At 39.0% G+C, this 25,849-nt stretch overlaps 1 protein-coding gene across 2 annotated transcripts in view; it reads right to left on the reverse strand.

Annotated features, from left to right (window-relative positions):
* The window catches only part of ARMC8 (armadillo repeat containing 8), a 107,229-nt gene that overhangs the window by 77,605 nt on the left and 3,775 nt on the right, over window positions 1-25,849 (reverse strand). Inside the window, exon 2 of one of the 2 annotated variants that reach the window (XM_032408632.1) lies at window positions 976-1,052. The exons of the other annotated variant lie outside the window; for it this stretch is intronic. Within the exon in view, the coding sequence (XP_032264523.1) occupies window positions 976-1,052 (77 nt within the window). The remainder of the gene's footprint in view (window positions 1-975; window positions 1,053-25,849) is intronic. 2 annotated transcript variants of the gene reach the window in all.

Genomic DNA, 25,849 nt, shown 5'->3' on the forward strand with positions numbered 1-25,849 from the left:
AATGCGCTTTTTTGGGGGGAAGATGGGGGGGAGTGGTTTGAATAAGAATTACAATCTGTAGATACTTCTATAAACTAAGCATCCTCGTCTTGCCATGGCTGAGCAAAAGTTAAACTGAAAAGTACTATTTGGCTGATGACACTAACAGGGTAAGAAAATAATACCGGGACTCATGTGTGCCCTCACTGCTATACCAAACATCCTGACCCTTTTTTGTTTCCTCCTTCCCCTGGACACAGTTCAAGCCTGTGGGCACTCCGTGTTTGCCAACCCTAAGAGGAGTCTTAGGCTAGACCTTCTCCCCTAGAAGTCATGTGTCAAGAGCATAGTAATCTGCTCTTAGGATAGAGAATTCATCTTTCAATCACCTGCAATCTTATCACACTTATCTGACTTAAGTTTTTAAAAATATTAACACCTCGGGTATGTTGCTTAAAAATGTTTCCTCTCATTAAACACTAGGGAATTTTGGAGAAAAAAAATGGGCATTCAGATTACCAAGAATTTAGACTTCCAATGACTGCTTTCTGAACTCTGAGATTTAAAACATCAGTAGGAGATTCAAGCCTTATAGCCAGTGAGTTAACCAAAAACAAAATAAAACAAAAAAACCCTACTGATGTATTCTCCCACTCTTTCCAATTATAAAAGATCATCAGTTTTATTCCCTTGCTTTTGTTGGATATAAAAGTCACAAAAGCATTCTCCAAAAACATGTTTTAAAATGGTAAAACAAGTATTCTACAAAAAAGTAAGTTAACCATGTCAGTGAACAACTATCAGACAACTCTTTACAGTACAATAGTAAAGTCATGAATGTCAGGGATCTTTCTAAAACATAAGAAAAAAGTTTTAACCCTGCATTTTCAGAATTACAATATTTGGCAAATTCAAACACAAAAACAAACAAGACTAAAAAAACAAAACAAAACAAAAAAAGACTTTTTGATAGACTCTTAAATACATACTACTTACATGACACCTTGTAGAACTTTCTGGGGATCAGGGTCAAATAGCCTGTCAACATAGTGGCGACTGCTAGCTGTTACTTCCTAGAAAGTGGGGGGAAAAATTATGACATCTGAAGCCATGCAAATCACAAATTCACAGCATCACCCACAACATCAAATAGCTATTTCATCTAATTTAAGGCAGATGCATTAGAATGTCTATAAAATACTTAATATATTAAATCATTCTGAGAAAAGTATGTGACAAGATGGGGAAGAAAGAAAACACTTTGTTCTCCCTTAAACCATAACTAGAGATAGTGGGATCTTTGTGGTGAGCCCTGCAAGCTTTGCTAACAGAAGAACTGGGCATAAGTGTTAAGAAGCAAGGTAAGTTTCTTAATCAACTGTTGGATGTCACCTTCATATGAACAACAGATAGGAATGTTGCTTCTGTTTAGTACCCACTAAAGGGAGAGAAAATCTGGCTCTCAGCAAGGAAAAAAGGGGAAGCACTTCATAAAAAGTCCAAGAGGGGTAGTCCATATGCAAGAGGAAGACTTTCAGACTGACACAGAGAAGCTACACTGATAGGAAGGAGACATGTGTAAACATAAAAACTAAAGTAAATGAGTTGTCATGCTTTCTGTGAGGGAAAAGCAATTAAGAATTAGAGAGATTTAGGGGTGCCTGGGTTAGTTAAGCATCCGACTCTTGATTTCGGCTCAGGTGATGATCTTAGGGTCCTGGGATAGAGCGAGCCACGCTCTGTGCTCAGTGGGGAGTCTGCTTGAGACTCCTCCTCTCCCCCTCCCTCTGCCTCTCCCCCACCAAATAAATAAATCTTTTTAAAAAAGAGATTTATCAAGTCCAACAGAGTGGTCTAGTCTGAAGTGGCTGAGGCTACATAGAAGGGGAGCGTTAGAACATAAAGAACAAAGGGAGACACCTCCTTTTATTTGTGTTGTGGAGTTTCCTCTATTATGTTATTTCTTATTTGGAGGGGTAATATTTTTTATATTTAATTTTCATTACTTTTTTTTTTTTTTAAGATTTTCTTTTAGTAAGTAATCTCTACACCCAAGGTGGGGCTCAAACTCACAACCCTGAAGTCAAGTCGCATGCTCTACCAACTGAACCAGCCAGGCGCCCCATTTTTTAAAACAAAGAACATATGTTTAAGAACCGGAGAAGAATTTTCATCCCTTCTGTTTCTTTCTGATGCCTGCTGAAATATGCTCATGTACTGCCATCCATTCGTAATGAATTAGCATCGGGAGGAAGAAATACTGTTCCAGTTTACCCAGAACCCCTGATCAGAAACAGTTAACTGACAAGACACAGTGCCAGCTTAAACTCCTGAGTCACCAAAAGTATCTCTGGAGAAAAAGTGCATAAACTCTAATTTTCTGATAATAGAATTAATTCAAAATCAAAATATTTTTTCCTATTATGAGCTTACTACCAAAATATCCTCATAGGCAACCCAAATACCTACTTTTAGTATGCACTCCATTTATAAAGAACAAACAGGGGCAGCAAACAAGCAAAACTGATAGAAACACTTGTGCCCAACAGGATTCCATTAAAGTACCTGATAATAGGATTTGGTTTACTCAAAATAACAGAACCACAGAGTTAGAAGGATTCTTAATAAGTATTTGTCCCAATCCCTAGGGCACCTGGGTGGCTCAGCCCGTTGAGCGTCTGCCTTCGACTCAGGTCATGATCCCAGTGTTGGGCTCCCTGTTCAGCAGGGAGTCTGCTTCTCCCTCTCCCTCTGCTCCTCCACCTGCTTGTATGTGCTCTCTCTCTCTCTCTCAAATAAAATCTTAAAAAAAAAAAAAAGTTTCATAATTTAAAAAAGTATTTATCCCAATCTCTTAGTTAACAAATGAGGGATGGATCTTTACCCTGATGCCAGATTGTCAAAGTTTAAGTAGGGATGCAAACAACTGTACAAATACATCAAGAAATAATGTATCAAGAGCAAAATCCAGAGTAAAACTGAAAACAGTATTCCTGTAATACAAACAGATGAGTTTCATCACTCCATTTGAATACATGTGCTTCCCTGGCTTTCCAACATAGTAAATTCTTCTGAGTACCTCAGACCCTTAGCCTCCCTTCTATCTAGGGATTGATCTTGGATTTTACTGTTCCTCTTCACATACTCTCTCACAGCTCTGTATCTCTTGCCTCTCAATGTGGTTTAGAAAAAGACACTTGGGTTTAAGACCTGTATCTTAAACAACATAAGTTTTGCCCATTAACAGCAACTCTCTTTACTGCTCTGTACCTGGTTCATTCAATTTTACAAGCCCTGAGAACCTACTATATGCAAGGCACTGAGGAAAGCATTAAAGATTTTTAAATGAATAAGGCATGGTCCCTGTCCTCAAGAATTCATTTTCTATTTTAATTATGTTTACATGTTTATGTTCCCTACTAGAATACAAAACAGAAGTATACATACATATAGGCAGCACTGAAGAAGGAGTTAATAAACTAGGAGAATCAGTGATGAAGACTCCTTAGAGGAGTTAGTTTTGGAAAACAAGTAAGAGTGCACGAGACTGGACAAGGAAGAATCAGTGTCCCAATCACAGCCATAGCACATGTGAAGCCAACATACATACACCATCAGCAAGTATATACCAGTTGCTAGCACTGAGAAAGAAGGGAGGGTAGATGCCACCAAGAATATAAAACACAAAAGGCTAATCAATAGGTGGCCCATAATTGGAATACAGATTGTCTTTTGGTCAAAGTTCTATGCTAGGTGCCAAAGAAGATCCAAAAGGATATTATGGCAGAACTTTGCATTTAAGGAGCTTACAATCTCTAAGGGGGTCAAGTCATGTATACACACATACAAAAAAAACAATCCTCTGAGCTGCCTAGGTAGCAGCGAGCTGAGGTGATATAGTCACTTATTCAATTTTACTCTATGCTTCTGCCTAACATATTCATTGATTTGTCTGTATGGAACAATTCTTATATTTCACTGCTTCCCTTTGTAGATCAGGTCACCTCTCCCCCCTCAGCCCTCGTCTCCCTTCTTTCAAAAGGCAACCTAGAAATGTAAGAATTTGAGACAGAAGGCAAATGGTATAGTTATTAAACAAACTGGTCAGGAAAAGCTTCTCTAAGAAGCTGACATTTGAGCAAAGACCTGAAGAAGATGAAGGATGAAGTCATGCAGCCACCTGGAGGCAAAGCTTTTTGGGCAAAGAGAACACCAAATGCAAAGGCTCTGAAATGGGAAGTGTCTGCTGTGATCAAAGAACAGGGGGCCATTATTATAGTTGGTACAGAATGAGTGAAGGAAAAAGCCACAGAAGATAAGGTCAGAGAAGAGGGGCCAGATGGTAAAGAGCTACATTGTCTAATATGATAGCCACTGGCCTCATGTGGCTATTGAGCATTTGAAATGTGGCTAAGAACTGAATTTTAAATTTTTTTTAACTTTAATTAATATTTTAAATTTAAAAACCAATACTGGATTCAGTTATTAGAAAACCTTGAAGAATGTTTAGAATTACTTGGATATGTAACTCTACTTGTTCAACTGTAAATTTTATGAAACCTAAATGCCAATCAAGTATTTCCAATCAAAATTTGGCATCCAAATTGTGTAAAATACACACCAGATTTTGAAGACTTACTATAAAAAAGTAAAATAATTCAATTAATAATTCCTTATATTGATTACTGTTGAAATAACATTCCAATATATTGGTTTAAGTTAGATGTATTACGATTAATCTTACGTTTTCTTTTTACGTTTACAGCATGGCTGCTAGAAAATTTAAAATTACACGATAGCTTGCATTATTTTTCCACTGGACAGGGCTGGTATAGAGCCCTGTTGGTCATTGTAAGGATTTTGCTTTTTATAGCTTGAGTTGGGAAGCCATTACAGTTTTGGGAAAAGAGAGACATCAACCGACTAGTTTTTTTAAATTTTTTAAAATTTATTTATTTGACAGAGAGAGAGCGAGAGAGAGAGCACACACAAGCACGGGAAGTGGCAGGCAGAGGGAGAGGGAGAAGCAGGCTCCCTGTTGAGCAGGGAGCCCGATGCGGGGTTCGATCCCAGGACCCTGGGATCATGACCTGAGCTGAAGGCAGCCGCTTAACTGACTGAGCCACCCAGGCACCCCCCGAACTGACTTGTTTTAAAAGGATCACTCTGGTTACAATCTTAGAACAAATACATGGAGGGGCTAGAGGACAAAAGCAGGGAGACTAGGTAGGAGGCTGTTTCAGTATCAGAAATGCTGTCATTTCAGAGATGATGGTAGACTGGACTGGGACAAGAATTTTGAAGGTAATACAATTCACTGATTCCAGATAAATGTTGAAGTTGAAATGACTGTCAAATTGGATATGCTGTCACAATAGATGTGGGGTGTGAAAGAAGAGAGGAGCCAAGGATAACACTTAGGGTTTTTGCGTGAGTATCTAGAAAGATTTGAGTTGTCAGTTAATAAGATGAGGAAGACTGTGAGTGATGCAGGTTTGAGTGAGAAGATCAAAAATTCAGTTTTGAACATATTAGGTTTGAGAATTTTATTAGCCATCCAAGTGAGAATGTCAAGTTGGCAGTTGGATATACGAATCTGGAGTTCAGGAGACAGTTGTGGGCTAGATATACAAATCAGGGAATTGTCAGCATGCGAATGGGATGAGTTCACTAAGGGAGTTCACTTTACCATGGACAAGGCAAAGCCAGAAGACTGAACAATGGCGTACTTGGATCAAGCAGAATTCCAAGAAGCCAAATGAGAAGCTGTTTCAAGGAGAAAGTAATCAAATATGCCAAATATTAATAATGTATAGCATAAGATGATGACTAGGGCCTGACACAGAAATATGGAGGTCATCAGCAACCTTGACAACAACAGTATGGGCAGAGTGGTGAAGCCAATGCCTGCTTGAAGAGGACTTCAGAGAGAACAGGAAAAGAGGAATTAGAGAAAGTAAATACAGACAACTCTTGCAAGGAGTTTCATTGTGGAAAGGAGAATGAAGAAACAGAGTAGTACCTAGAGGGAGAAGTGGAATCAGGAGAGCGTTTTTTAAAAGATGGAATAAATTAGAGCATATTTATTTATTGATGGAAATTTTTTTTTAAAGATTTTTATTTATTTGACACAGAGAGAGACAGCCAGAGAGGGAACACAAGCAGGGGAAGTGGGAAAGGGAGAAGCAGGCTTCCCGTTGAGCAAGGAGCCCGACGTGGGGCTCGATCCCAGGACCCTGGGATCATGACCTGAGCCGAAGGCAGATGCTTAATGACTGAGCCACCCAGGCGCCCCAATGGAAATTTTTTTAACAGAGAAAAAACATGCTGCACTAGGGCAGGGGGAGAACTTTTGGAACTATGTTCATGAATAATTGAGAGGGAAAGGGATTTACTGGCCAAGTAGAACATGGAAAGTACAATAACCAGAGAGAATTAAGTAGATGGATATGGCAGTGAGCACTTGTGGACATTGTCTGTGATTACTCCTATTTTTAGAGAGTAAAAAGGTGAGGGTGGGTGGGGAGGTGGGTGGTCAAGGTCTAGGAAATGACCATGGGAACAAGTACCTCAAGGCAGGATGGAGGATATGATCATCGGGGAAGCCTACAGTTTAAGAAAAATGGTTAGGGTGCCTGGATGGCTCAGTTGGTTAGGCATCTGCCTTCTACTCAGGTCATGATCCCCGGGTCCTGGGATTGAGGCCCACATTGTTGGCGAGGCGAGCCTGCTTCTCCCTCTCCCTCTGCCTGCCGCTCCCCCTGCTTGTGCGTGCTCTCTCTCTCTCTCTGACAAATAAATAAAATCTTTAAAAAAAGAAAAACTGTCTACATAGGCAATGAAATTTCCATAAATTATCACGCAAGTAATGCTACAGAAAGTGACCATAAGCTAGCAGCTAAAATCTCAAAGAAATGAGGAAGAATGAACCAAGGGGTCTATAGATGCACAACAAGGTAGAGTCTGATAAGATACAGAGCAGGAGTGTTTAGAGAAAAGGGAAAGAGAGGAGTCTGAAAAGAACAATGAGGAGCAAGTCTCTATCTCCATCTCTAGGGATGGAAGGGATATGAGAGAGAGAGAAGGAAAAAGAGCCACCAGCTGAGAAGTTTACAAAGAAAGTTGGGAAAAAGTATCATCGGGGGTAAATCCCAGTTCAGTCTCAACAGGAAAGATGAAGGAAATGTTCAGAGAAGAGGCAGGAGAAAGGCAAGAGATATAGATAGAAAAGTAAAAAGAGTTATATGCACATGAGGAATGACCCTAGAGCCTTGAGCTTCTTGTGGAAGTTAATGTAAACAGGCATAAAAAGTTTAATCCTGATGACCTCAAGGGAAAGAGCAGGAGTGTGTGGGGGAGGTAGGGGTAGAAAGAACTTTGGGGCTCTTCTTCATTCTTGCCAACAACAATGTGGGGAGGGACAGTTTGATCTGGGCACTTCTTATTTACTCCAGAAATATGAGAAGCACTAGGGTTCCTCCTTCCCTCCTGCCCACAGAGACAAGAAGGTTAGGAGGGTTTCTGATGTCCTGTCCTTTCAAGATGTGGCTTCATCTTCACTTCAAAACACCTATGCCCTTTTATGGGGCACCTGGATAGCTCAGTCAGTTAAGTGTCTGACTATTGATCTAAGCTTGTATCTTCACCTCAGGGTAGTGAGTTCAAGCCCCACATTGGGCTCCACTGGTTATGGAGCCTATTTAAAACAACAACAACAACAAAAAACACCAATGCCCTTTTAAACTGCTTTATGTAGCTTCCATTAGCTGTACACATGGTGATTCTTCCATCCTTCCAATTGACTGAGTGAATGTGCCAAGCAGCCAGCTAAAGCTCAAGGTACAGTTTATGCCCATAAAGGAGAGCAAAAATAGCCATGGTCAGACTGTGACCACCGCCTTTTGGCACAAGACTTCAAACAAATGACCTAGCAAGCCCTTAAAACCTGGATCTGAACTCATTTTACACATTCAAAGCGGCAATAAAACCACCACAAATGTATATATTAAAAACCTGTGGTATTTTATGCTTACTAGCACCCCCTGAAATTATATTACATGAAAATGTACGTGGAACCCTTTAACAGAAAGTCTGTAGAAACCAAACTTGTGAATTAGAGTTAATTCTAAGAAGAGTTGAGTCCACTGTGTGTACCAACAGGTACTGATCACTATAATAAGAGAATCCTGAAGCAAATTTCTTCTTGCAGGAAAACAAAAACAGAAACAGGTAATGAGTTGCATTCCATTATGGAGAAGTATTAATGGAAGCTATTTCCCTTTTATTAGGGCTAGGCAGCCTCTAAGTGGCCCCCAATGATACCCACCCTCCTGGTACTTGATTCTAGCAAACAGAATGCAGTGGAGGTGACAGGATGTCACTTCAGAGTTTGGTATGTGTGTGTGAAAAGCCAGCTTCCATGTTGTGCTACGGAGAGGCTCACACAGAATGAACTGCAGGAGGTCCCCAGCCAAGAGCCAGCAAGGAACTGAAGCCCTTAGTCCAAGAGCCCACGTGGAACTAAATCCTGCCAATAACCACGTGAGTGAGCTTGGAAATAGATTCTCCCTCGATTGAGCTTTCAGGTTAAACATGGCTCCTGCTAGAGGTACCTGGGTGGCTCAGTTAGTTAAGCGGCTAACTCTGGATTTTGTCTCAGGTCATGATCTTGGGGTCCTGGGATGGAGTCCACTTGAGGGTTCTCTCTCTCCTTCTCCCTGTACCCTTCCCCCTGCTCATGCTCTCTCTCTCAAATAAATAAATCTTAGAGAAAAAAAAGACAAAAACAGAATTAAGAACAAAAACAAAAAAACAAAACACGGCTCCTGCTAACACCCTGACTGCAACCTCTCAAGAAACTTTGGGGCAGAGGCATCAGCTAAGCCACACCTGAATTCCTGACCTACAGAAACTATGAGATAATAAACATAGTTTTAAGCAGCTAAGTTTCAGGGTAATTTGTTATGTAACAGTATTGTAGATAACAATACACCTTCAAATTTATCATCCAAACTAGGATAATTTTAAAGAGGGAAAGAGGGCACTATTAATCATTATCACAGAGTAATACACATAAATGAGAGCTAGAAACAAATCAGGCTGTATGATCATCCTACCTTTAAATTCTTCTTTAGTAGTACCAAAGAGGAAAAAGTTAGAGCTCAGAAAACTGGTCAGACATCCTGAAAAGGCAAACTAAAACAATTTCTAATTACCCTTCTGAATAAGCTATCCATGACTGGGGTTGAATTAAAACCCTGCCCTTTGGGAGGAGGATCCAAGATGGCAGACTTTAGCTAGGAAGAGGGAGAACCGTGACCATTTGCACACATCTGCACCAGCCAGGGAGTTGGGGGACACTCCAACCACCCATGCAGGCCTCAGCAAATGCCAAAATCCTGAACTCATCTCTTCCCATGGATGCACCAATACAGCTACATATGGACCATTTCCCTTTTTTTTTTTTTTTTTTTAGATTTTATTTATTTGATGAGAGAGAGAAACAGCGAGAGAGGGAACACAAGCAGGGGGAGTGGGAGAGGGAGAAGCAGGCTTCCCACGGAGCAGGGAACCTGATGCGGGACTCAATCCCAGGACCCTGTCACCATGGCCCGAGCCAAAGGCAGACGCTCAACAACTGAGCCACCCAGGCGCCCCTGGACCATTTCACTCTTAAAAAGATCTGAAAACGAGATGAAATGCTCTTCACAACAAAGGATAAAAGGGTCACATCTAGATGGGTAAGAGAGGAAGAGACACAGTCTTGCAAAAAACCCTACCCCCTGGCATGGCACACAACAGGGAAGGATCTTACCAGTTAGGTGCTTCTCCCAGAGAAGGGAGGGGTTGGTGCGCACATTGGGCACCCTGACCTCTGAGATCTATACCAGAAAAACGAGTCCCCAGAATGGCTTAGAAAACCAATGGTGCTAATATCCAGGGGTCCTAAAGTGCTATAGGAAACTGAGATTTCCCGCTTGGAGGGCTCATATGTGGTTTCACTGCCCCAGGACCCATCAAAAAACAGCAGTTTGAGAAGCATGTAGATTATATGTGAAGGAGAATCATTTGCTGATCTAGAAGCATCAACTAGAGGGGTGAGGGACAGCTGAGATGCTCCCCAGAGACAGAGGTGCTGGCTGACACCATTGTTGCACTCTCCATGTAGACTGCTAGGCCAGCACAGGTGGGTAACCTCAGACATGGCACCCTCCCACTGCCTTGCTGGGATGCGTCGGGGTGAGTGGTCCTGGCACTTGCTGAGGCCAGACAGCATGGGTGGTTGGAGTGCTACCCTGCTCCCTGGCTAGAGCAGGCAAGTGCAAATGGTCTCCAAGTTCTCCCGCTGCCTACTTAAAGTCCACAAGTGCAAGTGGTTGTGATATTCCCCTGCCCCCTAGCTGGGGCAGGTAAACACCAGTGGCAGTGGCATTCTCCCACTTCCAGCCTAAAGCTGGAGCACACACAAAGACAAGGCACTTTCTCACAGCACTGTTGAGGCCCACGGGTAATCACAGACAAGACATTTTTCTGCTCCTTCTCTGAAGCCTGTGAATCTGCCCCACCCACCACACTCTCCAGCTGCCTTGCTGAAGCCAGTAGGCACACACACCCACACAGGGAACATCTCTTGACTACCCGGCCCTGGTGGCCAAGACGGTTGGCTTTCCAGAGCTGTACAGGACTGTAACAACTGGACAGACAGCTCTTGTGGCAGGCCACCACCCCCAAAGCACTGCAGAGACAGAAGACTGAAACACAACCTCAGTCTTCCTGCGAAAAAAAGGCTATTTGCTTAGCCCAGTGCTTTAGCCTGAAGGATAGGCATCAAGTTCCCCACACATCTAGAGGCTAAAAACGCACTCCCAGGGAAACACCACAAGACTCCCCAGGAAGGAGTTTATACACTTGTCTGGAGCCCAGACTTTTCAACTGTTGCCCTGGAGACACCTCCAGATCTTCTGGTCTGGAGGCCCACAGGAATTACAATTGCAGCCCCACAGGACTGCATATATTTGCACACTTGAAAAGCTGCTGCCTAAAGGTCTGGCTTCCAATCAGCCTGAAACTAGATGCTAAAAGAGATTCCTTCTCTTGGATTGCTGATAAGTCTTGGCACATCCACAACAATGGCGGCATATCAAGAATAAATCAGGCAGTTTGGACAATCACAAAGGTGCAAGAGACAACCAAGAGCTCGGGCAAGGTTGAAGGAGAAGGATCAGAACCTACCTAAAACCAGTCCTTCAAGGGGCGATTGGGTGGCTCAGTCGGTTGGGTGGCTGATTCTTGGTTTCAGCTCGGGTTGTGATCTCAGGGTCGTGGGATCAAGCCCCACACTGGGTTCCGTGTTCAGCATAGAGTCTGCTTGAGATTTTCTCCCTCTCCCTCTGCCCCTCCCTCCTGCTCACATGTATGCTCTCTCTCTCTCTAATAAATAAATAAATAAGATCTTGGGGGTGGGAAACACTCCTTCAAAACTGAGAAAGGTAGCTGTTTTGCCTGATAGAAACAAATGCATAGAGTCAAACAAAATGAGGAAACAGAGAAATATGTTTCAAACAAAAGAACAAGACAAAACCTCAGAAAAAAGACCTTACTGATATGGAGACAAGTAATCTACCTGATAAGGAATTCAAAATAATGGTCATAAAAATGTTCATCAAACTTGAAAGAATGGATGAACACAGAACTTCAACAAAGAGAAACTACCAAAGAGAAGTCACAAAGCTGAAGAATACAATAACTGAAAAATATACTGGAGGGATTCAATACAGTGGAGGAAGAAGTATAGATCAGTGAGCTGGAAGATAAATCAATGGAACTCACCCAAACAGAGCAGCAAAAAGAAAAAAATAATTTTAAAAAATGAAAATAAGGGACCTCTGGAACAACATCAAGTGGAATAACACTTGCATTACAGGAGATCCCAGAAGGAGAAAATAAAGGGGCAAAAAACTTATTTGAAGAAATATGGCTGAAAACTCCCCTAAAGAAGGAAACAGACATCCAGGCCCAGGAAACCTAGAGAGTTCCAAAAAAAATGGACCAACGAGAGCCACACTAAGACAAATTATAATTAAAATGTCAAAAGTTAAAAACAGAATCTTAAAAGCAGCACAAGAAAAGCAAAATTGTTATGTTCAAGGGAAACCCCATAGGTTATCAGCAGATTTCACAGTAGAAACTTTGCAAACCAGAGGGCAGTGGCAAACCAGAAGGCAGCACTTTCAAAGTGCTGAAAGGATAAAAATCTCCAACCAAGAATACCAGCAAGATTATCATTCAGATTGAAAGAGAGATAGTTCTCCAAACAAAAGCTAAAAAAGTTCATCATTACTAAGCGAGCCTTACAAGAAATATTAAAGGGACTTCTTTAAACTGAAAAGAAATGACACTAATAACAAGAAAGTATACAAAAGCAAAAATTCTTACTGAAATAGGTAAATATGTAGTAAAGGTAGTATATTAATCACTTATAAAGCTACTAAGAAGGTTAAAAAACAAACATGATAAAATTAACTAAAACTATAATAATTAGCCAAGAGATACATAAAATAAAAAGATGTAGAAAGTGACATCAAAAGCATAAAATGTGGGGTGGGAGAAAGTAAAAATATAAAGTTTTGGAATGTGTTCAAATTTAAGCTGCTATCAATTTAAAATAGACTATCACATACACAAGATGATATATGTGAACCTCGCAGTAACCACAAAGCAAAAACTTATGGTAAACACACAAAATAAGAAAGGAATCTAAACATAACACTATATACAGAAAATCAATAGATTACACCAAAAAACTATTAAAACTAATAAAGGAATTCAATAAACTTGCAGGATACAAAATTAATACACAAAAACAAATAACGAACTATCAGAAAGAGAAGTCAAGAAAACCATCCTATTTATAATTACAACAAAAAGAAAAAAATGCCTAGGAATAAACTTAACCAAGGAGGTCAAAGACCCATACATTGAAAACTATAGGACACCGGCACAAGAAACCAAAGACACCAATAAATGGAAAAATATTCTGTGCTCATAAAGTGGAAAAATCAGTATTGTTAAAATATCCATATTACTGAAAGCATTCTACAGATTCAATTCAATCTCTTAAAATTTCGATGACATTTTTCATAGAATGAGAACAAATAAGTCTAAAATTTATATGGAACCACAAAAGACCTCGAATAGCCAAAACAATCTTGAGAGGAAAAAAACAAAACTAAGCCAGGGGTATCATCCTCCCTGGTTTCAAATTACACTACAGAGCTATAGTAATCAAAACAGTATGGTAATGTCACAAAACCACATGTAGATCAACAGAACAGAGAGCCCAGAAATAAACCCAATTATATATGGTCAATCAACTTACAACAAAGGAGCCAAGAACATACAGTGGGAAAGGACAGTTTCTAAATTATGTTGGAAAAACTGAATAGCTATAATGCAAAATAATAAAACTGGACAGCTATTTTACACTATATATAAAACAACTTTAAATAGATTAAAAACGAACGTACAACTTAAAACCATAAAACTCCTATAAGAAAACATAGGCAGGAAGCTCCTTGACAATGGTCTTGGCAATGTTTGTTTAGATCTGACTCCAAAGGCAACAGAAACAAAAGCAAAAGTAAACAAATGTGAATACATCATACTAAAAAGCTTCTGCACAGCAAAAGAAACCATCAACAAAACAAAAAGGCAACCTACTAAATGAGAGAAGATATTTGCAAATCATATATCCTATCACGGGTTAATATCTAATATATACACAAAGAACTCATATAACCCAGTTACAAAAAAACAAGCCAATTTAAAAAATAGGCAGAGGATCTTAATAGACATTTTTCTAAGAATACATATAGATGGCCAACAGGCATATGAAAAGATGCTGAAAATCATTAATCATCAGGAAAATGCAAATCAAAACTACAATGAGATATCACCTTACAGCTGTCAGAATGGCTAGAATAAAAAACACAAGAAATAACAAGTGTTGGCAAGGCTGTGGAGAAAAGGGAATCCCCGTGCACTGCTGAGAATATAAATTGGTGCAGGCACTATGGAAAATGGTATAAAGGTTCCTCAAAAAACTAAAAATAGAGTTACCACATAATCCAGCAATTCCACTATTGGGTATCTAGCTGAGGAAAACAAAAACACTAATTCAGAAAGATATATGCACCCCTATGTTCACTGCAGCATTATTTACAATAGCCAAGGTATGAAAAAAAACTAAGTATCCATTAATGTACTAATAGATAAAGAAGATGTAACATGTATAACTGACCCTTAAACAACAAGGGTTTGAATTTCACAGGTCCACTTATGTCAAATTTTTTTATAGTACTATAAATGTATTTTTCTTCCTTATTCTAATATTTTGTTCTCTTACTTTATTGTAAAAATATAGTATATAATATATACAATATATGTGATATTAGGCTGTTCATGTTATCAGTAAGTCTTCTGTTCAAAAATAGGCTAGTAGTAGTTAAGTTTGCAGGGAGTCAAAAGTGGTATGTGGACTTTTGATTGCATGGGGGGGGGATCAGTGTCCCAACCCTCATGTTGTTCAAGGGTCAATCAACAGTATATACTATGGAATATTACTCAGACATAAAAGAAAATGAAATCATGGCATTTGTGACAAAATGGATGAACCCCGAAAGTATTACGCTAAGTGAGATTAAGTCTGATAAAGACAAATAATTCATGTTTTCACTTATATGTGGAATCTAAAAAACAAAACAAAACAAAATGAAACCCAGACTCATAGAAGAGATTAATGGGGGGGGGGGGGCGGTTGGCAGCTGGCCAAATGCATGAGGGGAATCAACATAGTTCCAGTAATAAAATATATGTCACGGGATGTAATGTACAGCATGAAGCATGGGAAATAGAGTCAATAACACTAACTTTGCAAGGGGACAGATGGTAACTAGACATATTTTGGTGACCATTTCACACTATGCTGTACACCTGAAACTAATATAATACTGTATGCCAATTATATCTCAATAAATGAAAATAAACAAATCCCTGTCATTTGAAAAAAAACCACATCCTTAAGAAAGGGTTTTGAAGCCAAATTACTAAATTCCAGACTTGCCATGTATGGGATTTAACTTAAAAATTAAGAACTACAAAAGTGTTCAACTGCTGTTTTAAAATTTGAAGTAAAACAATGAGTTTATTAGAAAATGAAGAGTAACAGTGTTAATAAGAAAATATCAAACTACTTATTTCATTTGGCAAGGAAGTCTTGCCGTTTGTACATTTCATTAAAATATAATGTTCTTTATTTCTAACACACTCAAGAATTGTCTGGTAGAAAGAACAAATGATCTGTCATTTGAAGACTTGGGTTTGAGTTCTCATTTTACTACTTACTAGCTTTGTGACTTAGGGCAAAAATAAAAATTTGAGACTATTTCTTCAATTATAAAATGGTGACATTACCACATAGAATGTGAAACAAATGAGAGAACATACAGGAAAACTCCATGTAAAAGCACCATCCAAATACTGATTTCAGGGAAATTCTATTTTTGTACAAAAAAGATACTTGCTTTAATGAGTGCATTAATGATTCCCTTGGTCATTTATATTCATGGTTAAAGCCTAATTATTCAGACAGATACTTTTTCTTTTTTTTTTCAAAGATACTTTTTCTTACCTGATGCATTTTTCCCAGAGCAAGCTAAGTACTTAGCAAGAAATAAATATGCACCTGAGTGCTGAACTTAAAAACCTAAGCTTTCATTATTTGAGATTTTTAAAAACCACTAAAAATATATAAAATAGTATGTGCATTTTTAAAATTTCCATAACTGTAGGTGTTATGGACTCAGAGAGAACATAAAATCACAGTTAAGAATACCAGTTATAGTTTAAGTAATCAATGTGTAGTGTTCTCCCTCCCATACAAACAACCCAGAAGAAAAGGGAGATAGTTTTATTATATCTGACACTTGTTTAGTATGTTACAGTTTACAAAACATTTTCGTATCTATTTTCTCACTTATGTGATTTTTATAAATAAAAATGTTAACAATTCTCAATGGGAAATTCTGACCCCTAGGAAATGTTTAAATTAGTAATTGCCAATCGAAATTTAGTATCTCAATTATTCCACACATTACTAGAAACTTCAAGATAAAATTGTTCATAATGCTCATCATTCAGCACCGTAAGGATAAATCTTAGTTTTGGAGAGAAATGAAAGAAGCACAACTAAAAATATAAAATGTTTGAACTCTATGAAGATTCCATTTAAAACCTATTTCAGGCTGAAATTCAACATGTGAATATCTTTAATTTATACCTAGCATTATGCTAGGTGCTGGTAAGAGATAAAAATCCCTTACCCTCAAGGCATTCAAAGCATAGAAAGAAAACAGAGATATATGTAACTTACAAGTGTAACTTATAACACAGGATAAATGTAGTAAGTGGATACAAGATAAAAAGAAAGTTGAAGATATAATTAAGTACTAAAGTTAGGGGTGGAATGGGAGGTGATGTCTAAGCAGTGAGGATGATTAATCTGAAAAACCAGTATTATTTTGCTAGGTGAAAAAGGGAGGAAAAAAAAGACAAGGACTCTAGGTGGAGAGCACAATACATGCACAAGAGAGTTCTGAAGCAATGTGGTGCGTTTGAGAAATGCAATTTAGTATTATAATGATACAGTATACACTTGGGAATCCAAAACAAAGCTGAAGTTGTACCCTTTAATTCAGTCAACAAATATTTAAACAACTATGCAGGCACTTTTGTTCGAGGTAATGAACAAAGACACCCCTCCACCCCCCAACCCACCTTTGCAGAGCTTACATTTCAGCAAGGGGAGAAAGACAAAAAGCAATAAATGTGATAAATAAGAATATTAGAGGACTATACACACTACGGGGGAAAACTTTAATAGCACATTTTATTTCCATGTCCTTATACTATACACTCTTACAAGCTGGGGGGAGGGAAAAGGGCAGGAGAGAAAGAGGGAAATACACTAAGATATACCACTCAGAAAGTCCCAGGCTCTCAACAGTTCTAAACAGGAACAGCACTATTCCCTAGGACATATTTTATAAATTCATGTAAGTGATTCTGGATGTCAAAATGACAACAAGTACTACTGATATCTAGTGGGCAAGGACTATGGAAGCTGGCTGGATGTTCTGCAATGCATGGGACAATGGGCCCACATCCAAAAGACTTTCCACTATGCAGTCATGTAGGGCACAAACAAAATTTTAAAAAATTATGAGCCTAGAATCTAACTCCATTTTACACATAAACACAAAATATGTTTTGTATTTTACAGTACAATCGTTTTCCCAAGAATGTAACTCCCATATGAATAAGGAAAAAGCTGTACTTTATCTTGTTAGAAACTTTACCAAAAATTGTTCATTTCAGAAAGTCACATCAAAAACAACACCACTTATTGTATTTAAGTAATTGTTAACATCCTATTTATATCAGCCTGTAGTGTAGCAGTCACAGTCACAGCCAAATTAGTACATCTGCAAATATATCAGTACCGGTAATCACTTCTTTCTAATATAGTAGTACCTGAGTAGTATTCAAATTATATTGTTTCCTGCTCTTTCTCCCTTAATACCACCTGGGGCATAATGCCAACTCTATTTTTTTTTTTTTTAAGATTTTATTTATTTGAGAAAGAGAGAGAGAGCATGTGAGACAGAGCGCAAGAGAGCACAAGTAGGGGAGGTGCAGAGAAGAAAAGGGAGAAGCAGACTCCCTGCTGAGCTGGAAGCCCAACATGGCGGGGGTGGATAGGGTTTGATCCCAGGACGCCGGGATCATGACCTGAGCCAAAGGCAGACACCTAACTGACTGAGCCACCCAGGCGCCCATAATGCCAACTCATTAAAAGTAACATGTGAGGGGCACCTGGGTAGCTCAGTCAGTTAAGCGTCCGACTCTTGATTCTGGCTCAGGTCATGAACTCAGGGTCATGAGATCCAGCCCTGCATTGGGCTCCGAACTGGGCCTGAAGCCTGCTTGGGATTCTCTCTCTCCCTCTGTCCCTCCCCTCGCTCGCACTCAATCAATCAATCAATCAATCAATATCTTTAAAAATAAAAGTAACATGTGAGAACGGTTAACTTATCAATGAATTTCACTTCAGGATAGCCAAGGAGACACTATAAAGTATGTTTAAAAAGGGGGTGTGGAGTCTGGCAGTGTTGGGAGCCACCAACTCAAACAGCTCTTAATGTTCCAGTCAACTGGGAATGCCAGAATCTCTTACCCATTCCCCAAATAATGTGAAACCAAAATTTGATTTTCTGACACCTCCAAAACTCTCAGTTCAAAAAAATGCTTCCTTTTGTCACTCTGGTAATTTTCTGAAACGCCAAATAAGTGTACTGCTTAGATCAGTCATAAATTTGCAATTATTCATTTTAAAGCCCAGGGACACTTGATAGGTTTGTATTTGTCCCTAACGAGACTAGGGCTGCCATAATCCAGAATATCAGAAATCAATACTTTTTTTTGAAAGATTCATTTATTTATTTTAGAGACAGACAGAGAGGGAGCAGGCGGTGGGGAGGTGCAGAGAGAGGCGAAGAGAGTCCCAAGCAGACTCTGCGCTAAGTGTGGAGCCCAACGTAGGCCTCGATCTCAGGACACTGAGATCATGACCTAAGCCAAAACCAAGAGTTGGACGCTTAACTGACTGCACCACCCAGGTGCCCCTGAAATCAATACTTTCAAAGTATTTTACTAAACTGTGCCTTAATTTCAAATCATGTCTCCCCCTTTATTCTGGCTGTGTTCTGGTGAGATAAACTCACAAAATTCTAAATACTGCCTCACCATTGCTTAAAGAGTTCTGGTGATACACAGTATTCCTCTGACAGACAGTTTATTTCACTATTAAAGAAAATTAACTGCTAGATAATTCTTTCCTAATTTTGAGGGCAAAAAAATCCGTCTATCTGGGACAATACAAAAAAATAAAATCATCAACAAAGACTGACCTTTTCCTTGCAGATAGCTAGCATGCCCTTCCTATATATTCCAAGATTCCCACCTGCCTCCAAAAGGAAGAAAAATGAGAAGAAAATGCCCATGTACTATTCAAAACCCAAGATTTTGGTGTTTTGTTGTTTTTCTTTTACTTTTTGAATTCTGGTAAACTTCTGGCCTCATTAGAACTCAATCAGATTCTCATTCAAATTCTTCCAGACCTGTCACATAGGATTTTTGCAACTATTTTTATTCTTTTTTTTTTTTTATCATGGGATTCATACCTTGGTGTTTCTAGAGGTTCACAGCATCCTCTCTCTCCATATTAAGCAAAGCCCTGCTTTTTTGCAGCCCCTAGCAACTTTGGAAGGCTTATAAAATGGCAACTGAGACTCCTAGAGTATAATCAGCTTTAAATCTCACAAATACAATCATGAAAACACTTAAATACATAATTTTAAACTTAATCTACCTGGATAAGAGGCAACCCTGAACTCTCAATAAATAAGACTGAAAATCGGACTTTACATGTTAAGGAAACACTTTAAAATAATAAATCAGTGCTCAGAGTTTGAAAATAAAATTCTAAAATGTAAGGGTGTGCACACAGTTTTGTTTTGTTTTTTTAACTTTAACTGTTTAACTGTTTTTAACTTTAACTGTTTTTTGTTTATTCTAATTAGGTGTTTAGATATATGGCTCTGACACTTTATATAACAGCATATACAGTGGGCAAGTCTGCCTCTCTAGTTCTGTTTTCCTCAATAAAAAAAAATGACAAGAATCAACTAAAGATTATCTGCAGATTTCTTCCAAAGACTCCATAATTTACACTCACACAAAGAGGGATTTTTTTTCATAATTTAAAAACCAGAGCACAGGGGCGCCTGGGTGGCTCAGTCGTTAAGCGTCTGCCTTCGGCTCAGGTCATGATCCCAGGGTCCTGGGATCGAGCCCCGCATTGGGCTCCCTGCTCTGCGGGAAGCCTGCTTCTCCCTCTGCCACTCCCCCTGCTTGTGTTCCCTCCCTCGCTGTGTCTCTCTCTTCAAATAAATAAATAAAATCTTTAAAAAAATAAAATAAAATTAAATAAATAAATAAAAACCAGAGCACAGTTAGATTAAAGGGGATATGAAGAGTAGCCTTTACCTTTTCAGTACTGAGTTTTTAATGTAATAAAATATTATAGCTTTTTTATAATATCAACAATTGCTATAAACATGCTTTGGTGGTCACAAGAACTGGAAGCAATTTAGCATCCATGCTTCTTTCTAATCAGGTACTGCAATGTTTATCCTTTTAAAGTATGGTCAAATCACAAGGAGTTGTTTGGGTCTGGATGATCGTTAAGGTTCCTTCTCACTATTAAATTCTATTCACTTACTCTTCAATGTAGATGGGAATGTCTGAAGACTGAGGGCCAAGAAGAGATCCTTTCAGATAGAGAAAAGGAACTAAGTAAGGATCAATGGTACAAAGCAGCATAATGTGGAAGTCCAAGGAGGCAAAAACTATCTTTGGGGCATAGGAATGACAAGGGTTGTGAGGAGTTTTACAAAGATTGAGATACTCTCTGGGTTGGCTGAGGTTCACTTAAATGCCTCCCAAGATGATAAGATAGCCCAGGAAATCCACTAGAATGTATTCAAATGCTTGCTCCTCAATCTTGACAAAACAGAGTGAGGCTACTCATACATGGGTGGACCACAAGAACAGTTTAAATTATTATTCAAGATTGAAATCATGTAATGACTTAGAGATCCTGGGTGCCATCTTTCATGGTACACCTTGTAAGTGGTAGTGTCCAGACAGGCTAGCTGTGTCTCCTGATTAAAAAAAAAAAAAAAAAGAAAAAAAAAAAAGGGTTTATTTGCTTCAGATTCACAGAAACAGTGAACACCATTGCCTTGGAGCTATCCATGGTGCTTGACTCAGACTCAGCCCATCACTTCCAACAACTGATGCATTAGCTTTCCTACTATAGTACCACTAAGGATCTGTCTAACCCATAATCTACACTGTGGCCTGTGACAATCATGCCACTACCATGGGCCACGTGTAATCTGTCTATTCCACTTTACCTGTGCCCAGACCCCCCAAGTATCTTACTTAGTCCTAGCGTGGATCTCCAGCTAATCTACCCTTTCCCCCCAGGCCTGCTACACCATCTGCTACATAAAACCCTTTCTGCAGAGATAGTCCACCTCATAGAAGATCACCGGCATACACTAAGCAAAAGAGTATGGTTCCTCAGAGCCAAGTCCCCACATGATACCTTATATGAGTTTTAAAACCTTATTACTGTTACAAATTTTACCATTCAAAAATGAATGTAAATGACTTCTAAATTTTGCTATATATGTTTTTGTGACTGACTTTGGGAACAGTAAAAAAAAAAAAAAGGAATTATTAACTTAAGACTGATGTGTAGGTTTTAGGGAATCATGAACCAATTGAAATTATGTGATTCTTTAGGCAGATGCATGTTTTTCTGGGGAAGAGGATGTTGAGACTCTTATCCTTAAAAGGTTAGAACCACTGATCAATATGGTGATGACTCCCAAATAATGATCACCCCAGGTTTAAGCTCTAGATCTTTATGTGTGTGGTGTAACAAATATATGTGGTCTTTGTCCCGGTTCCTGGCACAAAGCTATTAAAATGCTTGGGACTTCCTAAGTGATAGGAGTGTCTTTGGTTATTCATAAGGATCCCCCTTGGAGCACACCTAAGTTTATGCTACTGAACAATTAGGCCCTAGGGCCCCAAGAGAGCCTCAGGATGAGACTGGTAACCAGAAAGACCACGTTATTAGAGGGATGGAACTTCTAGTCCTACCCAGCAATCTCTGGGAAGGGGTAAAATGGTGTGTGTGGGGGGAGGGGAGTGCTGGAGATTAAAGCTCAATAAAATCTGATGAACTTCTGGGCTGGTGAATGCATCCATGTCTTAGGAGAGTAGCATACCCCAATTCCATGGGGAAAGAAGTTCCTGAATTTGGGACACCTCTGGATCTTGCCCTATGTACCTCATCATTTGGCTGTTCACCTGTATCCTTTATAATAAACTGGCAAACATAAGTAAAGATTTTCCTGAGCTTTGTGAACCATTCTAATAAATTATCAAAACCTAGGAGGGCATTGTGAGAACCTCTGATTTATAGCTGATTGGTCAGAGGCACAGAAGAACAACCTGGACTTGCAACTGGTGCCTGAAGAGGGGCAGTCTTGTAGGACTGAACCCTTTACCTGTGGGATCTGACTCTACCTTCAGGTAAACAGTGAAAGAATTGAGTTAAATTGTACGATACCTGGCTGGGGTCCATAGAGAACTAGAGAATTGCCTGGTAGTATGAAAAACACTCCAGAATATCCAACTGCCTATTTGACACCTCTAAAGGGATGTCCAGAAAACTCTGCAAACTCAGCATGTCTAAAATTAAACTTATTTTTCCTCCTTACTTCCCTAACATGTTCCTCTCCTAATCCTCAGTAGATGATACCACCTAGTTGTAAAGGTAAAAATCCCGTCAATCATGTTTGATCATGATCATGACTCTTTTCCTCATTCCCCTTATTCAATCAGTGACACCTATAACTTTCTGAGCTTAATAAATTTTTAAAACACTCTTTTTTTAAAGATTTTATTTATTTATTTGAGAGAGAGAAAGGCAGTGAAAGAAAGCATGAGCAGGGAGGAGAGGGAGAAGCAGCTTCCCTGCGAGCAGGGAGCCCAATGCAGGGCTCGATCCCAGGACCCTGAGATCATGACCTGAGCCGAAGGCAGCCACTTACCCGACTGAGCCACCCAGGCGCCCTTAAAGAATCTCGCATTCTATAATAATTTTGCAGGTGGTAAAGACCACCAAATATTAATAGATCCTATAAGCTGGAAACTCTTACCACTGGACCACAACTTTTCATTTTCATGAGGCAGCATATACTCTCTTATCATTCCCCCTCCTCTAATAACTGTATTAAGAATATACTGGAGAATGTAGCTAATTCATTATTCTTCTGATTTTATAGAAAGAGGTAAAACAGCTTTCCTTTAACAAAGTGACAAGTGGGGGCTGTTTCTGCAAAATGGCTCTTATTAGGAATACCTTTCATTCCTATCTAAATAGTCCCAGGGATCATGGCACCACTGTTCAGTGAAGACAGCTGTTCTCTAGTTTCCAAAAGGTAACAGGAATTTTTCTTTGTCAATAACTCCGTATCTTTACCCAGAAGCCAACATGACAGATGGCACTGCAAAGCAATTGCCAAATCAGAAATGAAAAAGATACAAGTCAAAACCACTGAAATTCCTGGCTCCTGGCACTATTTTGAAATTCTTAACAAGAATGGGAGGAGATAGGAGACAGACCTCCAAGTGAAATAGAAAGACCCTACACTAAGGTGTTTCTAACTCTTGGTAAAGCTTAAAAAACTTTTTTTTTTTTAGGATTTTATTTATTTGAGAGAGAGAGATAGCGAGAGAGAGCACAAGCAGGGGGTGGGGAGAGGGAGAAGCAGGCTTCCCACTGAGCAGGGAGCCAGATGTGGAGCCTGACCCCAGGACCCCAGATCATGACCTGAGCCGAAGGCAGACGCTTAACGACTGAGCCACCCAGGCACCCCAAGCTTAAAAAACTTCTTGAGCACCCAGTGTCTGAATGCAGGAGGCAATCTTCCCTTAAAGAGACAACACAATGCCTGGAAACATACAATGAGCATCTCCCATTCCTCACACATTGCCAGTAAAGATTTGGAAGTTCATACTGTTAAATTCCTGTTAGGAACACCTCCTAACATACCCTGAGCATCCTGGTGCTTTGTGGAGGGAATTAATGGCAAACTTTAAAATGTGCTGACCAGATTTTACTTTGCATTTATTACTAAAAACCAAGAGAAGCCAAATTCATGCTTATAGTATAGCTGGGCTTAACGTCACATAAAAATTTTTCCTACTGTCAGCTGTCCATGTTAAGAGAGTGAATCAATACGCAGCTTAAGGCCAACAAATGTTTATAATTATCAAGAACAGAACAAAATCAAGGAATACTCAGACTTGGAATATCCTGTACAGTTCTACTAGCTGCTTGTCGAAAAGGCATAATGGCACTAGGAAAACACTATAGAGGAGACAATTAAAATTAATAGATGCCTTAGCTGTCTATACCAGCCTATGATGTTATTCAATAAAATTTTATTACCTTGCCTCTCTCAAATCATTAGAAAGTGACCAAAGTAAAATGCAACATCCTCTTAACAGAGTCTTTCACAAAGATAAATTTTTATTTTGGTTAAGTCCAATTACTAATTTTTAATTAAAAAAATTTTTTTAAATAGGTCATGGTTTTGGTGTTATGTCTAAGACTTCTTCATCAAGTCCAAGGTTCTGCAGATTTTCTCTTGTTTATTCTAAAAGTTTCATTTTATGCTTTATAATTAAATCTATGATCCATTTTGAATTAATTTTTGTATAAGGTGTGAAGTTGAGATCAAAGTTCATTTTTTAACCTATGGTTAAGACGATGAAAAGATAAGCTACAGACTTGGGAGAAAATATTTGCAAAGCACCTATTTGACAAAGGACTCATACTAGAATCTATAAAGAGCTTTCGAAACTCAACAGTCGAAACACAAACAGCCCAATTAGGAAGTGGGCAAAAGGATATGAAGAAATACTTTACTAAAATAGTTCTTTATATTCAATAAAATATGGATGACAAATAAGTAATGAAAATATTTTTGACACTACTTATCATTACAGAAATGCAAATTAGGACCATGATGAGTTATCACTACACATCTATTTAGAACAGCTAAAATAAAAAATAATGACAATACCAAATGCTAGTGAGGGTGCAGAGAAATTGGATCTCTCATACATTACTGATGGGAATGTAAAATGGTACATCGTCTCTAGAAAAGTGTCAGTTTCTTTAAGAACTAAACATAACATTTACCATACAACCTAGCAATTACACTCCAGGGCATTAATCTCAGAGATATGAAAAGTTATGTCCACACAAAAACCTGTACATGATTGTTCACTGCAGGTTATAACAGCCAAAAACTGGAAATAACCAAAATGTCTAATAGGTTTATGCTAAAATGTGACATCCATACCATGAATACTACTTAGCAGTAAAAAAGAACAAACTATTGATACACACAACTTGGATGGATCTCAAGGTCATTATGTTGAATGACAAAAGCCAATCTCAAAAGGTCACATATTGTATGTAACATTATGGAACACGACAAAACTACAGAGATGGAAATTAGTGGTCACCAGGGGTTGGTGGGCAGGGGGTAGGTAGGTTTGACTACAAAGAGGTAGCATAAGGGAGATTTTTGTGGTGATAGACTAATTCTGTATCTTGACTATGGTGACAGCTATACTATACACATGTGACAAAATGATACAAAACTATACATATACTTATACCAGTATCAACTTCCTGGTTTTGATATTGTACTATAGTTATATAAAATGTAACCAATGGGGGAAACTGGGCCAAGCGTACACAGAGATCTTTCTGTATTATCTTTGCAACCTCCCATGAATCTATAATTACTTCAGAATAAAAAGTTTTAAACAATCCAATCAATGTAAAATCATCCAAGAGTTTGGGAAACATGGGAGAATTTATAAATTTGTTGAAAAGGGTAATGCAGGGGCGCCTGGGTGGCTCAGTCGTTAAGCGTCTGCCTTCGGCTCAGGTCATGATCCCAGGGTCCTGGGATCGAGCCCCGCATAGGGCTCCCTGCTCGGCGGGAAGCCTGCTTCTCTCTCTCCCACTCCCTCTGCTTGTGTTCCCTCTTTCGCTGTGTCTCTCTCTGTCAAATAAATAAAATCTTAAAAA

The sequence above is a fragment of the Phoca vitulina genome, unplaced genomic scaffold (assembly GCF_004348235.1).
Source record: "Phoca vitulina isolate PV1807 unplaced genomic scaffold, GSC_HSeal_1.0 scaffold10, whole genome shotgun sequence".
Taxonomy (NCBI): domain Eukaryota; kingdom Metazoa; phylum Chordata; class Mammalia; order Carnivora; family Phocidae; genus Phoca; species Phoca vitulina.